This window comes from Panthera pardus, unplaced genomic scaffold (assembly GCF_024362965.1).
Source record: "Panthera pardus isolate Hobbes unplaced genomic scaffold, ASM2436296v1 HiC_scaffold_13, whole genome shotgun sequence".
Taxonomy (NCBI): Eukaryota; Metazoa; Chordata; class Mammalia; order Carnivora; family Felidae; genus Panthera; species Panthera pardus.
Genome location: NW_026526688.1, coordinates 171,645,904 through 171,661,943, shown reverse-complemented (window position 1 = coordinate 171,661,943; position 16,040 = coordinate 171,645,904). Strand labels below are relative to the sequence as shown.

Sequence of the window (16,040 nt, the reverse complement as noted above, 5' to 3'; positions counted from 1 at the left end):
TACTCCTTACATGTATAAATGACCCCACTGATTGTTTTCCAAACTTCTCCCAGGAGAATGGATCCAGTGCTGTTTTCTAAAAGGAATGGCTCTTATTTAGAATGCATGGTCTTTCCTAGGAGTCACTAGAGAACAAAAAGGAGGAAAATGCTGTAAATTGACAATCAATATTGATAAATGTTATTTGAGAAATACCCCCAAATAGAAATCCCAATCACCAGCCTGGCCCAGATTCCTTAGAAATGAGACCTTGTACACGTTCCTATTGGCCTTTCAAATAAGACATGAAATAAAGGTTTATTACTGATATGGAAGTGAAAATGTAGAACTCTGGTTTCTAGGCGGAGGAGGTGTGTGATTATGCACACTTGCTTCCGTTGATCTACACTGTTGCTGGTTTATAGCCAACTTTTAACTTCTTGTGAGCAATGCCATCATTATGAGGCAGGCAGCAAAGCCTATTGTCAGACTGTTAAGAGACTTGGTCTCCAGTAGTTTCTACAGTTTATCTGTATGAATGGTGCAGACAGAAAAGTCTTGACAATGCAAATATCAAAGTGTAGAATGATAATCTCAGAGTAAAATACAGAACCAGGCATTTTATTCCAGATACATTAATGTAATCTGCTTGTTCTGAAGTAGTCCTTAAAACTGTGCATGTCCAAAATTGGCAATAGATGTATCATAGTATAAATGGAAGGCCACTTTTAAAAGTTAAAAAGCAACTTCTAAAGTTTCCCAAATGTCTATCAGAATTTATCATCTATTATGTTCTCCCTCAGTCACTGTAGGTCAGATCAGAGTATGTAGCCAGGAGGTTTGATTTGATTTCGTTATGATTACATTCGATTTCTTATAAGGATATGCAGACTCCAGAATCCAAACAGAAAATATGCAAAGATATTTTATCAGCTTGTGACATACCAGGGGGTACATGAATATTCAGGGTTCCACACTACTATATAATGCTGCATTTCTTGGTTTTATTTGAAACAATGCATATTTTTAGCATTTTATGGTAGGATTTTACACTCATCATTTACACAAATTACAAGGTTCTGCTTCAAGTCTTTAAAAAATTTTTTTAAAAATTCAGCCCATGTGCAGCACAAGAATATGCAAAACTACTTTACATTATACACACTTTTTATCAAAGGAGATACAAAATTCTGGCTTGTAGTTTTAGACAAATACAAGAAGCTTCAAACTAGACACAAAGGGTTAACATTAATTCTCAAATATAAGTCTGCACTTTGTGTTGTGTTTCTCTGAGATGTGAATATCAAATTCCTAAGGGATTTAACTCTTTCCTTTTTCAAAGGAAAACTGACAAATGTCCCTTATATGTCCCTCCCCTAGCATCTGAATCTTATCATCCTATTCTCCCTTCCCTTAGTGCCAGACACTTGCTTGCATCACATTATGAAATTGGGGGGGGGGGGGGCATTTACATACACCTGTGGACCAGATCCTTTTAGCTAACTCCTCTCCTGCAAAAATCTAAGCAGCCACAAACAGATGCAAATGGTTCTGCTACATTATGTTAAATATGAAGTAACCCTAGATAATCTAGTTGGCTGTGATGCTGAGTAATCAAAAGGAGAAAGAAGGTCCCTACCAGTGTGCTTTTTATTGGTGATATGATTGGTGGCCTTACGAATCAAGTTGTCTGATGCTAAGAGCACTTTAAAATCTTACTAAATATACATGTCCACTGTTTCCTTGAGGGACTTCTCTGATGCTTATGCATAGATATTCAGCATGTTGGAGGCAGTATTTTATACTTTCCTTCTAAAGGGTTATGAAGAGGCAATAAGGAAGAGAGGGCTTTTCCTGCCCTTTTAAAAGATACTGTTTTCTATCACTTGTATCCGTTGTTCCCTAACCATCATCCGATACCTAAATGTGTGTACATGCATATTTGAAAGAATGACCCATCTTTCACTGGGTCAATATACAGCCAACTCTTGATTATCTAGGAGATCATAAGTGACATTACCAGCAAATCTCACATTTAACATAATCATTCTTTTTTTGACACTGTTGCACATCCCTCAGAGGCTATCAAGACCAAGTTCTAATGCAAATGTCGTTTAATGTCCTCTAACCCTCACTAGGAATGTGCAAGGAAACCAAATGAACACATTCAGTTAGAGCTCCGGGAAAGAGCCTAAAGTACAGAATGGGGGGCAGCTACAACTCTGCGTGTGAGAAAGGACAAATTTCAAGTTCCTCCTGAGTTAGCTCTTGTAGTATACTTGCCTTCGTTATTTTGATTTAAATTGTTATGACTGCAAAATTCAAAACCTGAGGCATAGTCACTTTTATATAGATAATGGAGAGTTGACTGTAACATGTTGTTTCTTTATGACTTTAGCCCTTTCACATAAAAAGAAACTCACAATATGATAAAAAGATTAAAAAAGACTACCGTATGACATCTAGAAGCATTTATTTTATGCAAAAACTTAAATATGATGATGTGTACACAAAGAGTGTACACACTACCTATGCTGAACAATATGCCAAGAAACAATATATTGATGCAACAGTCGTCTTCTAAAATAAACATAAAAACTGAGCCCAGACCGGCAGACAAAAGCAAAATACTTATTTCCCAACAGCACAATGCTGAAAATTGATAGCAATCCTGAACACTTCCAACTTTCCTTACAAAGCTGCCAAAGTCCAACTATTTTAAAAAATTGACTTTTTCTTTACATCAATAATAAAAATCTGGTGACAAACATTATAAAACCAAATGCTGGGCAGTCTTTACTCCTTTAAAATTCCAAATATTCCAACATAATCACAGGAGTAAAAACCATTTTAAAGTGATATGCTTTACGAAACAAACAACAATATGTACATTTATTGCAAATTATATTAAACTAAAATGGAGGGGAAATCAAAATATGAAGTGATATGAAATCAATAATAATTTTAATTATTTTCTCACTCTGATAAAAATCAGAAAGCAACATTTATAAAATTGCCACCACATCACTTTTCATAGCAGGGAACTGAAATCTGTACATCTCATTTTTGCAGAAAAGTAGGCAGGCAGAAAGAATTATACATAAAAGTTTCCAAAAGGAAAAACAAAGAAATATTTAATCTGATTTCTTTTCTTCTAAAAAATTAATTCAGTAGACTTCTATTTTTTTTCTTGTGTAACACGGGAATTCCTGGCTCTAAAATTGATGAATTTTCAGTGTCAGTGTAAGGACATCCTGTTACTTTCTTTAAAATAAAAACTGCAGCATGGAAATTAATGGTGTATTATGCCTTTAAACTCCAGATATGCAGGAACTGGAACCAAGTGTTAAGCAATTTGCTTAATTATTGACTTCTCCTAAGAAAAGTCTGAGGGGAGGGTAGGATAGAGTTGCTTTTAGCCTCTCTCTCAAGAGTTTCTGCTGTACATTTCCATCAAAGGACTTGTGGTCATGTGAAAAGGAAGTAATAGTTTCAGTTTTCAAGGCAGAAAGTGTGTTCTGAAGTTAACTTCATTTTCTGTTCAGGGACATTTTGAATCCAAGTTTTTGCAGAAGCTGGAGTCTGCTTCTGTTTGGCCTTCATTTTCTCCCTTTGCAAGTGAGTTTTCTTTTTACCTTGGGGATGGGAGTAGAAGAAAGCAAAGTTAGAAAAGATGTAAACAGGAAAATAAGCCAAACCAGAATTATTTCATTTCTATAGTTATTATCTAAAAATCTCAATTTTTTTTCCATGTTTCACTTGAGGCTTGTTTTAAGAAACCTTTCTATAAACTATATAAACACAAAATACCAATGAAAAAATTTTCATTTTTAGTCATTAGGTGCTGCTACTCAGTGGCGGATTTGCTTACAATAATAAAACAATAAGAGCTATTTATTTGAAATAACTGCATGGGGCACCTGGGTGGCTCAGTCGGTTAAGCGTCCGACTTTAGTTCAGGTCACCACCTCGTGGTTTGTGAGTTCCAGCCCCGGGCTAGGCTCTGTGCTGACAGTGCGGAGCCTGCTTGGGGTTCTTTGTCCCTTCCCCTCTCTCTGCCCCTCCCCTGCTTGTGCTTGCACTGGCTCGCTCTCTAAAATAAACATTAAAAAAAAGTGAAATAACTAATTTGTTATTAGTATTATTTCAAAATGGTTTTACAGAAGAAAAGTTACTGGACACTATGGCAAAATGAATTTATAAGCAGCGAAGTTCTGACTTTTGAACTGGGTGAACTTACATTTTAGTATACTAAAAAACAAGGAGAAAGATTTAGCTTAATTCTGTTAAGAGATTAGAGGAGTTGAATCCCCACCACTCCTCTTGCCCTAATAAGGAGAGACATTCTGATATCTGGAAGCAAGAGCTTCTCCTCTCACCTAACTCCTCCTTCAGAGGAAGAACCCATCTAATAGGTGAGGGGTGGTGAGGTGGGAGGAGCTCAGTGTGCTGGGCTTGTCCTCTCCTAGATTCGTTTTTTGCCTCCAAAAAGAGCCATTCTGGTTGGTTTGTGGTTGTTCAATTTAGAGGCAAGACATTAGTAGCCACCTGGCCTGTGATTTCCTTGTTGTAATCAGCCATATTAGGATTAAGACTATTTCTCCTTCTCAATGATTCCAAACTTGGGACAGAAAGATAAGTGAGTTGTTTACTTATATTCCACTAAATATATGTTTTATAAAGGTAATGCTTAAACAAGTGATTGATTCTTAGAGATTAATTTGTTATAATATACAAACTTAATAATGTGATATCAAAGAATCCTCTACAAGCTGCCTGCTGCACCTTCAGGAAGCTTCCGTGTACTAGCTCTGAGTCTTCAGTATCTTCCTGGCTGCTCTCACAGATAAAAAAAAAGTCTAATAAGTAAGGCTCTATACCCAGTGTGGAGTCCAACATGGGGCTTGAACCCACAACTCAAGACTTGAGCTGAGATCAAGAGTTGGATGCTTAACCAACTGAGCCATCCAGGAGCCCCTGCTCTCACAGATTTTTACATTTTTTAAAAATTATTTTTATTTTGGGGGGCTTGGGGGGGGAGGGAGGGAGGGAGAGAGAGAGAGAATCCCACCCTGAGCCCCTGAGCCCTGATGTGGGGCTCCATCCCATGACCCTGGGATCATGACCTGAGCTGAAATCAAGAGTCAGACACTTAACTGACGACTCAGCCTCCCAGGTGCTCCAATATACAAGTATTTTAAAGCACTCTGTTATACAAGTTTTGTATGTATACGTAATGCCTTAGAACTAAGACTTAATTTTACCTTAGAAGTACAATACAGCATGGTAGTTACAAACTCTGGAGTGACACTGGGTTTTAATCCTGGCTCCATTATTTATATAAACAAAGACACCAAAAGCTACATGGAGCCTCTATGCCCGGGTTTCCTCTCCTTGTAACCTAGGAATGATGATAGTACTTACCACATAGAGGTGTTCTAAAGATTTAAAAGGTTAACAAAGAGCTTAGAAATGAGCCTGGCTCATAATCAGTACTATATTAGTGTTAGCTATCATTATTCCTATATAGCAATTTTTTTATTGTAAAATTTTTATGACCTAACACTTGCCATTTTAACCATCTTTAGGTACACAGTTCAATGGCATTAAGTATATTCACACTGCTGTACGATCACAGCCTTTCATTTCTAGAATGTTTTCATCTTCCCCAAATGAAACTCTGTACACTGAACACTAATGCCTACTTACTCCCTCTTCCTCCTCCCTGGCAACCACCACTCTTTTTGTCTCTATGGATGTGATGGTTCTAGATACCTCATATAAATGGAATCGTACAGTATTTGTCCTTTGGGGTCTGGCTTATTTCACTTAGCATAATGTCCTCAAGGTTCACCCACATTGTAGCACGTGTTGGAATTTCATTGTTTTATGTAGTAAACTAAAAAAAAAAACAAAAAACAAAAAAAAAACCAAAAAACAAAAAACAAAACACTCGTACTTTTTACTGTGTCAGTTAACAGACCGAATGTGAAAGTTTTCTGTTCTCTTCTGGAGTTGACAAGCTAAGGAAATCAACTCTTTGAGGGCAAGAACCTATCCATATTGGATACATTTGTATTGCCAACACCCAGCATGATGCTTATCACTTTTATTAAGTATTTGTTAAAAGAACAAATGAGAAGTATCAGGAGCAATACTGATGGGCCTATAAGGGATTCAATTCTGTGCAAGAGGGCATCATGAGCACTTTAGTTTCTGGAGTAAGTTCGGTTTCACTGAAGAGTACATCAGGATTCTAAGCTTAAGTCATAACGCCAGAATATAAGGACAGAGTTGTGTATTAGGTTTAGGAAAAGATAAAAGGAAGCTTGGGAGAATGTTTCAGAATGCACTTCGATATTTTGGTTAGTGTGAACAGTTCAATCAGAAGCTTCTGAAATATGTGTGCAAAATACTTGATCTAAAGTACTGAATTAACAGTACAGCGTTATCATGAACATCTAATTTAACCATCTAACTTCACTGAGAATACAGAATCATCACAGAACTCTGTGTTTTGGCTAACACATGCCCCCTGTGACCTACTAACCAGCATACTTGAGACTTCTAAGGTGCTTTATCACTCAAGACATTTTTAGTTTTTGAATAAGGCTCAATACTATTTTTTAATCAAGACCAGTCTCTGGCAAATAAGCCATTTTTGTTGGTTTGTTTAATGATGTTGGGGCACACATGGTGCAGCAAACGTGTAGCAATGGGTTTTATAATGCCCTAATCAGAGACAAGGTCTGGATGCTACTGACAGTGTTTTCAGGGACTAAATATGTACCTGGATGTTTTGGTTAGAAGGCAAAAGGATAGTTAACGACAGGTAAGTCAGGTGGCTCAAGTGGCCTGTGTGTGATCACACACAGTGTAATGGATGTAATGTAATGATGTGATGATCACATCACAGTGTAATGGAACAGCTAGAACAGAATTTCAGAAACCCTTCAGAAAACTCTTGGCAATCTTGAGGGAAACTGTTCAACTTTTGTATGATTGAAAAGTATAGTAAGGGACAGAGAAACTACAATTAAATAATTAAAAATGGTTACAACAATTACTGAGCATTTACTCACTATGAAAGGCACTTTGCTAAGTACTTTATGCTTATTAATCTATTTAATTCTTAGGACAGTCCTTTGAAGAACGTATTATTATACTGTCTTACTGATGACAAAGAGGAGGCTGAGGTTATAAACATGTTCTAGGTCAAAGGTACAGATCTGAGGAGAAAAATGCTAAATTTGCCCCCAGTATCTTTCATTACTGTATTTATTAGTCCATAAAACTAAAAAGGAGTAGGAGAAACACTCATTACTTAGATCAGGTTTGGGCCTGGATCTGCTACTATGAGATGCTATCTAGAGGCAGATAAAATATAGGAAAATTTAACAGCTCCAAACTTCAAATTTCATGAATGGTAACTTAAAAAATGTACTTGTAAACACACATGCTGCAGGCAATACGGTACTTTATGAAAATACTGAAGCAGGATGGTAGGGTATCCTGAGATGATCAAAACTGTTTCTTTCCTAGAAGGAATTAAGAAGCTTACAGTCTAATTCAAAGGGAGCTGAGTTAGGTACGAGTATACAAGGAAAAAAGAAGGGGGGTAGGGCTAAGTTCTAACAGGACACCAAATATGAAAGGAGCCAACTTTTGGAACTCCAGCTGAAACACCACCATTACAGGGGAGAAAAGCTGAAGTCCCAGCCCAAGAATGAGCAAAGATGAACAGCTGTTTCAGTGAGAGTGAGGTTGTTTCAGTGGAAAGTGAAGGAAAAGGTAAGTTGTTGACTTATATTAAAATTAATTGTAACAAGAGGAATTAAAGAGCAGGATATACCTGTTTGTGTGTCATGACTTCTGTCTTCTCCATTCTGAGACTTTTTTACCCAAAACGCAGCCCCTTACATTAAGTAAAGCCCATGTAGTTATGTGAAGGATACCAAGCAAAACTTAATATTGTCCTTGCTAACAAGAAATATTAAAACATGATATCCTAATTAAAAATTAATCAAAGGAGGTGTACCTGGTTGGCTTAGTCGGTTAAGCATCCAATTCTTGATTTTGGCTCAGGTCATGATCTCTCGGTGATAAGACTGAGCCCTGCATCTGGCTGGGTATGGAGCCTACTTGGGATCCTCCCTCTTTCCCTCTCTCTCTGCCAGTCCTCCCACCCCTGCCCACATACTCTCTCTCTCAAAATAAATAAACATTAAAAAAAAAAAAAAAAAAAAAAAGAGCGCTGGTGTGTCTGACTCTTGGTTTCGGTCCAGGCCATGATCTCATGGTTTTGTGGGTTCAAGCCCAGCCTCGGGCTCTGTGCTAGCAGCACAGAGCCTGCTTGAGAGTCTCTGTCTCTCTCTCCAGCCCTCCCCCACTCACACTGTTTCTATCTCTCTCAAAATAAATAAACTTATAAAAAAAAAAAACAACAAAGCATCAACTTCGGCTCAGGTCATGATCTCACGGTTCGTAGGTTCGAGTGCCACATTGAGCTCTCTGCTGTCAGTGTGCAGCCTGCTTTGGATCTTCTGTCTCCCACCCCCCCCTTCCGCCCCCCTACGCACATGCTCTCTCTCTCTCTCAAAAATAAAATAAACATTAAAAAAAAAAAGATAAAAATAATTTTTTTTTTAACGTTTATTTTTGAGACAGAGCGCCAGCAGGAGAGGGGCAGAGAGAGAGGGAGACACAGAATCTGAAACAGGCTCCAGGCTCCGAACTGTCAGCACAGAGCCCAACGCGGGGCTTGAACTCACAGACCGCGAGATCATGACCTGAGCCGAAGTCGGTCGCCCAACCGACCGAGCCACCCAGGTGCCCCAAAAATAATTTTAAAAAATTAACCAAAAGGAAAAAGGAGATCTCTCTTCAAATTGGTATCCTGGAGGTTATGAGGTAAAAGCAAATGCCATTATAACCTACTCAGGAAAACCAAGGGCAGTTTTCATTCCCAAGTGCCTAGGTGTTTGGGGGTGATTGGCACATACTAAGAAAATGGTGTACATTACCTTTGTAAGTCAATTTGTCTCTCTGCTGGTGTTGCCTTTTTGGCTATGTCTTGCAGTTTGGGTGCTTTGGCATTACCTGCTTCCAGACCCCCAGGGCTTTCCTGACTGACTGCAGCTCTCTTTCTTCCTTTGCCAAGAGGTTTATTTATATCATCATTTTTGGTTGCATTGCCCTGAGATTCAGACTTCGGTCGACGTCCTCTCCTGGGTTTTGAAGGGGCAGGTGGTCCTGATTCATCTACTTTCTCATCTGTTTTTTGTTGAATATTCTCTGCACCAGCTGCGGTTACTGTTCTTTTCTTTCCTCGGTCACTGCTGATGTTGCCCTGGGTAGTCTGATCAGAATTAATTTCCTAAAAAAGCACAAAACAATTCTATAAACACAAGTTCCTTAAATATCAATGATCTATACTAGAAAGAAGTATTTTGAAAATATTCAAAAGGAGCTGGAATTCCATGCCTTTTTTTTTTAAGTTCCATACCCAGTGTGAAGCCCAATGTGGGGTCCAAACTCACCACCCTGAGATCAAGACCTGAGCTGAGATCAAGAGTTGGACACTTCATCAACTGAGCCACTCTTAATTCCAAGGCTTCTAATCCATTGCTTATATCCCTTGAGGAATGTAAACTCCTTGAGGGCAGGGCCTGAGAGCAGTGCCCACCATGGTACTTGGCACATGTACTGTACACAATAAATGCTTATTAAATAATATGCACAGATGGTATATATAAAGCGGAGAAAATCTACTTGGTTTTGCTATCACCCTCATTCTAAAGGAAAAGGTCTTCTTAAAAAATTTTTTCCTTTTTAACATTTATTAGAGAAAGAGAGAGAGAGAGCGCGCACGCACGTGCAAGCATGAGTCGGGTAGGGGTAGAGAGAGTGTGAGACACAGAACCTGAAGCAGGGTCCAGGCTCTGAGCTGTCAGCATATAGCCCAATGTAGGGTCCGAACTCATGGACCAGGAGATCATGACCTGAGCTGAAGTTGGATACTTAACTAAGCCACCAGGCGCCCCAAAAAAGTCTTTTTAACCAATGGTATGTTTTTTTTTTTTTTTTTTTAAGTTTGTTTATTTATTTGAGTGGGGGAGAGGGGGAGAGAGGGGGAGAAAGAGAATCCCAAGCTGGCTCCATGCTCTCAGCATGGAGCCGGATGTGGGGCTCCAACCCATGAACCCTGAGACTTGAGCTGACTGAACCACTCAGGCGCCCCTCCCCCTTTTAATGTTATTTTTGAGGGGGGGGGGGAGAGGGGGAGGGAGAGAGGGAGATAGAGAGAGAGACAGAGAGAATATGAGTGGAGGAAGGGGCACAGAAAGAGGAAGACAGAGGATTCAAAGTGGGCTCTGCATGGAGAGTAGAGAGCCCAAGGCAGGGCCTGAACTCAAAAACTGCTAGTCATGACCTGAGCCCTGTTGGCCACTTAACTGACTGAGCCACCCAGGTACCCCAATCAATGGTATATTCTAAATTTTTATCACTTTTTAAAAAGGATAGCATGTTTTCATAATTGAATATGTTATTTTCTCTTTTTTTAATTTTTTTTTAATGTTTATTTATTTCTGAGACAGAGAGAGACAGAGCATGAGTGGGGGAGGGGCAGACAGAGATGGGGACACAGAATCTGAAGCAGGCTCCAGGCTCTGAGCTATCAGCACAGAGCCCGATGTGGGGCTCGAACTCACGGACCGTGAGATCATGACCTGAGCCGAAGCCGGACGCTCAACTGACTGAGCCACCCAGGAGCCCCGAATATGCTATTTTCTTTATGATGCATTAAATTTCTGTAGTTCTGTGCCATGAAGTTCTTCAATTTCTCACTCCACTTACACATTCTAATTTTTGTCACTTTTGCTGCAATCATTAACCTTTTTTCTGAAAAAAAATTTTTTTTGTTTACCAAATAGATTAAATCCTCTAAAATGTTAAAGTAATAAAATCCCATTTTAAAATGTATTTTATTTTTTATTTTTGAAAGAGAGAGAGTGGGAGTGAGGGAGAGGCAGAGAGAGAGGGGCAGAGGATTTGAAGCAAGATCTGTGCTGAGAGCAGAGGGCCTGATGCAGGGCTCAAACTCACAAACCATGAGATCACAACCTGAGACAAAGTCAGACACTTAACCAACTGGGCCACCCAAGCACCCCACCCCAGGAATATTTTTAAAACAGTATCAAAGCAGGACATTCATCAAGTGAAAAGTGAAGGATTGTACACAGAGAAAAAAGGGAAAGAGCCTGGAAGATATAAGGAACTTGGACCATAAGGAGTGATGGGAGAGTGGTATGGGACAAGGTAGGAGAAGCAAGCATGGACCAGATCATGAATGCCTTACACGACAGGTTAAGAAATTTGATTTCATTCTAAGTGCTAATGAAAGTCACTGAAGGCCTTTCAAGACAGGACAAACATAATTCAAATTACATTTTAAAAAGATCGAATTGGCTGCTGTATGGTGACTGGACTGGAAGGGAGCAAGAATACTAACAAGAAGGTTAAAACTACTACAGCATGAGAAGTTGAGTTGGGTCAACACCCTGCTGGGTAGCAATGTCAAGTGTTCCACTTTTTCAAGGAAGCAATATGGAAATATCTAATCTATAATACACTTTACTCTTTGACTCAGCAATCCCACTGCTAGGAATTAAGCCCACAGAAATAAAACTATCAGTATATGTTTAATGCACATTTACTATTTAATGCAACACTGTAGTGGCAAAAAAAGGGGAAAAAAAAAGGGGAAAGATTTAATGTATATACACACACATGAAAATGATAAGAAAAAAATTAACAAAGATTAGGCTTTTTAAAAGGAAACAAATATTGCATTAAAAATCATGTACGCGACTTGGGGCACCTGGTGGGTCATTTGGTTAAGCGACTGGTTCTTGATTTTGGCTCAGGTCTGTGAGTCTGAATGCCACACTGGGCTCTGTGCTGCTGGTGCACAGCCTGCTTGGGATTCTCTATCTCCCCCTCTCTCTGCCATCCTGTACCCTCTCTCATAACTACATGACTCTCTACATGACTGTATTTACATATTTATGAACATTATGTGCATATGTCTACTAAAGAACTCATATAAAAGGCAAATGAAAGAGGAAATCCATTGGTCAACCATAGGTATACAGAAAATGAAGACTCCTAAAGAGGAATACCGGCAGCATCGCCTGCCTGAATCCATGGGATGAGTCTTGCTTCTTTTAACTACCTCCCTTACTCATCTTTCATATTATAATTTGATTTGCCTCTCAGAGTAAATAACAGGAGAAAATGTCCTGATTTGTTGACATGCATAGTTTGCTGGATAATTTTTATATACATAATAAATTGGTTTATGCATTAATTTCTTTGAAAAATTGGGTTAGCAAGAAACACTCTCTTAGATCTTTATCTTCTTTTAGTATACCAACAAGATAGTTTTTTGAGACTACAAGACTTTTGACTCAGACCCCCTGGAAAGAAATAACATCAACTTATGGGAGATCTGACTGGTAGGTGATTAAGTTTTGTCAAAATACAAGCCCTGTGTGTTCAAGGTGACAGCAAGTTTGTTAAAACATTCTTTCGAAGTGTGAAAAAGTTAAAATAAGGGTTTGGAACAATATAGCATCAGAGATTAATTAGAAAGTAACATTTTGGCTTCTCAAAAATTAGAATTTAAATGTTGTTTACTGTTTCTATTTTTAAAAAATGTTTATTAAAAATTTTTTTTAAGATTTATTTTGAGAGAGAGAGAGAGAGAGAGAGAAGGGGCAGAGAAAGGGAGAGAGACAATCCCAAGCAGGGTCTGCACTGCCAGTGTGGAGCCTTGATGTGGGGCTTGAACTCATGAACTGTGAGATCATGAACTGAGCTGAAATCAAGAGTTGGATGCTTAACTGATAGGCCACCCAAGCGCCCCTAAATGTTCATTTATTTTTGAGAGCACACATGCTCATGCAAGTGGGAGAGGGGCAGAGGATCTGAAGCGGGCTCTGTGGTGACAAGAGAGAGCTTGACACGAGCTTGAACCCGTGAACCATGAGATCATGACCTGAGCGGAAGTTGGACGTTTAACCAACTGAGCCACCCAGGCAACCCTATCTTTTTCCATTATAAAGTATAATTGACATATAACATCAATTTGTATCTTACACAGAATTGGATGTTGGGGCGCCTGGGTGATTCATTGCTTAAGTATTCAACTTCAGCTCAGGTCATGATTTCACAGTTCATGAGTTTGAGCTCTGTGTCGGGTTCTGCGCTGGCATCTCAGAGCCTGCTTCAGATTCTGTCTCCCTCTCTCTCTCTGCCCCTTCCCCACTTGTGCCCTCTCTCCTTCTCTCAAAAATAAATAAACTTAAAAATAAATATTTATTCCTATACCACCTCTTAATGCACATGGTAAGTATGTTTAAATGGATGTCTGTGGCAATATGCACTTTTGCATGTAAGTCTCAAGACTGTTTAATTCTAACAAGAACCCCACAATACTTAAGTCTGTTGGCTTCTGAATTCCAAGAGTTCTGACAGTGAGAGGCTCCCTGTTATCTGAATCTACTGAAATACTGAAGTTCTGATAATAAATAGAAGAGGTTGAATAGTGACTGATCTAAAAATGCATCCTCATCTATTCAGCTTGAGTTGGATAGTTCAGTTATTGTGGAATAACTGTACAGCCCTGTATTTTATGTACCTGAGAGGGATTCCTAAAACATTTGAAGAATACTGTGTGTGTGTGTGATGTGTGTATGGTGGGCAATAAAAAGTAAATGTGTCAAGAATATGATTCTGTGGGAAAAGAAACAATAGTATTTCCATGCCATTCCTACTGAGGTAAGTTATCAATTTCATTCTACAGTTTAAATGGAATCCCAGAGAAGTCAAGCAATCTGCCTAAGTAAACACACAGCTAGTGACTGGCAGAGCCAGGTCTGATTTTCCTACCAATGTTTCTCTCCTGCTACAACTGTTAAGAAAATTAGGTGCCCTAATTATAAGCTCAACAATGAAGAATGCAGCTGTTAATAATGTACACACTCACCACAGGAGCCAACAAACTCTTGAAAGTAAGATCTCAAAAACTCTCAATTCCTAGTCTTTCAAGTTTTGAGAGCAGAAGTGTGGGAGAAGGATACTGTTATGGGTGACCACATAAACTCTTGAAATGAGCGGACATAGGAAGACTCATTTTCTGGAGAGTGTAGCACAATAAATATAGCCAAGAGGTGGTATATAAAATGTAGAATATGGAGTATATATTAACTTGTCCAGTGTGGGTTTCTTAACCTCTACCATGAAACTGTAATAAGAATCTCTGGGAGAAATCCACTTGTTAAATTTTAAAATTTACCTTATTCTTTACCGGATCAATATTCTTTACAGGAGTGACAGAAATAATTCTCACAGGGTTCTCTTCATTTTCACTAACTCCAGTTTCTACTGCCTCTGAACTCTGTTCCCTGTTGAAGAAAAATAAACCAAAGCTTCTTTATTTCACCACTTGGACAGAAGGTTTACCCTCCCACTACAGCAATAAGGAAACAGAAGCTCAGTCAAGTGAAGCAACATTAGCAAAATTCAAATCTTCTGTGGTTACAGACTATTGGTCTATTATATGGTGTTATTGGTGCCATTTAACCTTACTAATGAAAGACACAAATGGCTGCCTAAAACCACCCGAAAGAAAGATTAGTTATCAAGAAATAAAATAACAAAACTATTCTAAGACTTTCTCTCGTGTGTGGGAAACCCTAAAACAAAACAAAAATACAGTGATAGATGAGTGTATAGTATAGTTGTTTCCAGTCTTTTTTTTTTTTTTTTTTCTTTTTAAGGTTTTATTTTTAAGTAATCTCTACACCCACTGTGGGGCTGAAACTTACAAACCCGAAATCAAGGGTCAGTCAGGTGCCCCTCTGGTCTGTGTTCTTAATGTTCTGCAAGGGAAGGAGGCTGGAAGAACAGGCCAGAGGGGACGTGTCTGGAGACCCACCATTTCTGTAAACCACAGATGTTCCATGTTAATTTACTTTATATTTTGGGGTTCTACTGCTAAAAATGTGTTTAAAACAATACCAACTGAGTTTATACTTAAAATTTCAGGAGTAAGAATCAAATCTTTAAAAGCTTCAATTTCTAGTGTTTTTAAGAGTAACGCCTGGTGGAAATTCTTATGTAGTAGCTAACATGGTAAAAATGTGACATGTTAAAATAAGCATGGAATATTCTTAGTCCTTAGAAATGTCATAACAATGTTATCTTAACCCATGCTATATTAATTTGAATTAAAAATTAAAAAGCATAAAAATCCAATTTAACGGTTATATATTCATAGTTTTCCTGTGTTTTCTTATATAAACATTTCCATATACATTAGTAATAATATATTAGAAATTCTTACATTTGTTCCATTTAACTTTTTTACACTTAGAATGTTATATGGTTTCACAAGGTAATAATACACTGAATTTCCATCATTAATTATACTGAAACTCAGTGCCATTATTTTATACCAAAATGTTTCTTAAAGTCCATTTTTGTGATACAGTGCTTTAGGTAAAAATTAAAAGATCAACCAAGTATCAAAGCCTGGAGCCTGCTTCGGATTCTGTGTCTTCCTCTCCCTCTGCCCCACCCCCACTCGTGCTCTGTCTCTCAAAAAATATATAAACGTTAAAAAAAAAAAAAATCTTTTAAAAGATGAACCAGTTAGTGAGTGATAGTAACACAAACAACTGGAGAAAAAAACTTGCCTTGATCGGTTTCCGGTTGAAGGGTTCAGCTCTGAATTTACATTAATGTTGCTTCCAGTCTCAGCTCCGGTGCTTCTAACATATGGTTTTCTTCCTGTTGCTGATAAAGGCTTGTTTACTGCACCTAGTACTCCAGCAGGTTTTGGCTAAAAGTTACACATATGCATGTTATTTTATACCTTACTATATAAGGCATTCATATAAATTTAGACACATGTAAAAGAAACTGTTTAGCCTAAGCCACGGAATTGTTGTTACTTTGGAAAGTTAAATCCTAAATTTATTAGAAATGATAATTTT

General features: G+C 38.3%; 1 protein-coding gene across 2 annotated transcripts in view; it reads right to left on the bottom strand.

Annotated features, from left to right (window-relative positions):
- Positions 1-963: 963 nt before the first annotated feature.
- PDS5A (PDS5 cohesin associated factor A) overlaps positions 964-16,040 on the bottom strand; it is a 137,280-nt gene continuing 122,203 nt past the window's right edge. For both annotated transcript variants that reach the window (XM_019413823.2, XM_053901618.1), the window contains exons 30-33: positions 15,741-15,886; positions 14,339-14,447; positions 9,003-9,355; positions 964-3,614 (exon numbers count right to left, since the gene is read on the bottom strand). In XM_019413823.2, the coding sequence (XP_019269368.1) occupies positions 3,611-3,614; positions 9,003-9,355; positions 14,339-14,447; positions 15,741-15,886 (612 nt within the window). In that variant the 3' untranslated portion in view covers positions 964-3,610. The remainder of the gene's footprint in view (positions 3,615-9,002; positions 9,356-14,338; positions 14,448-15,740; positions 15,887-16,040) is intronic.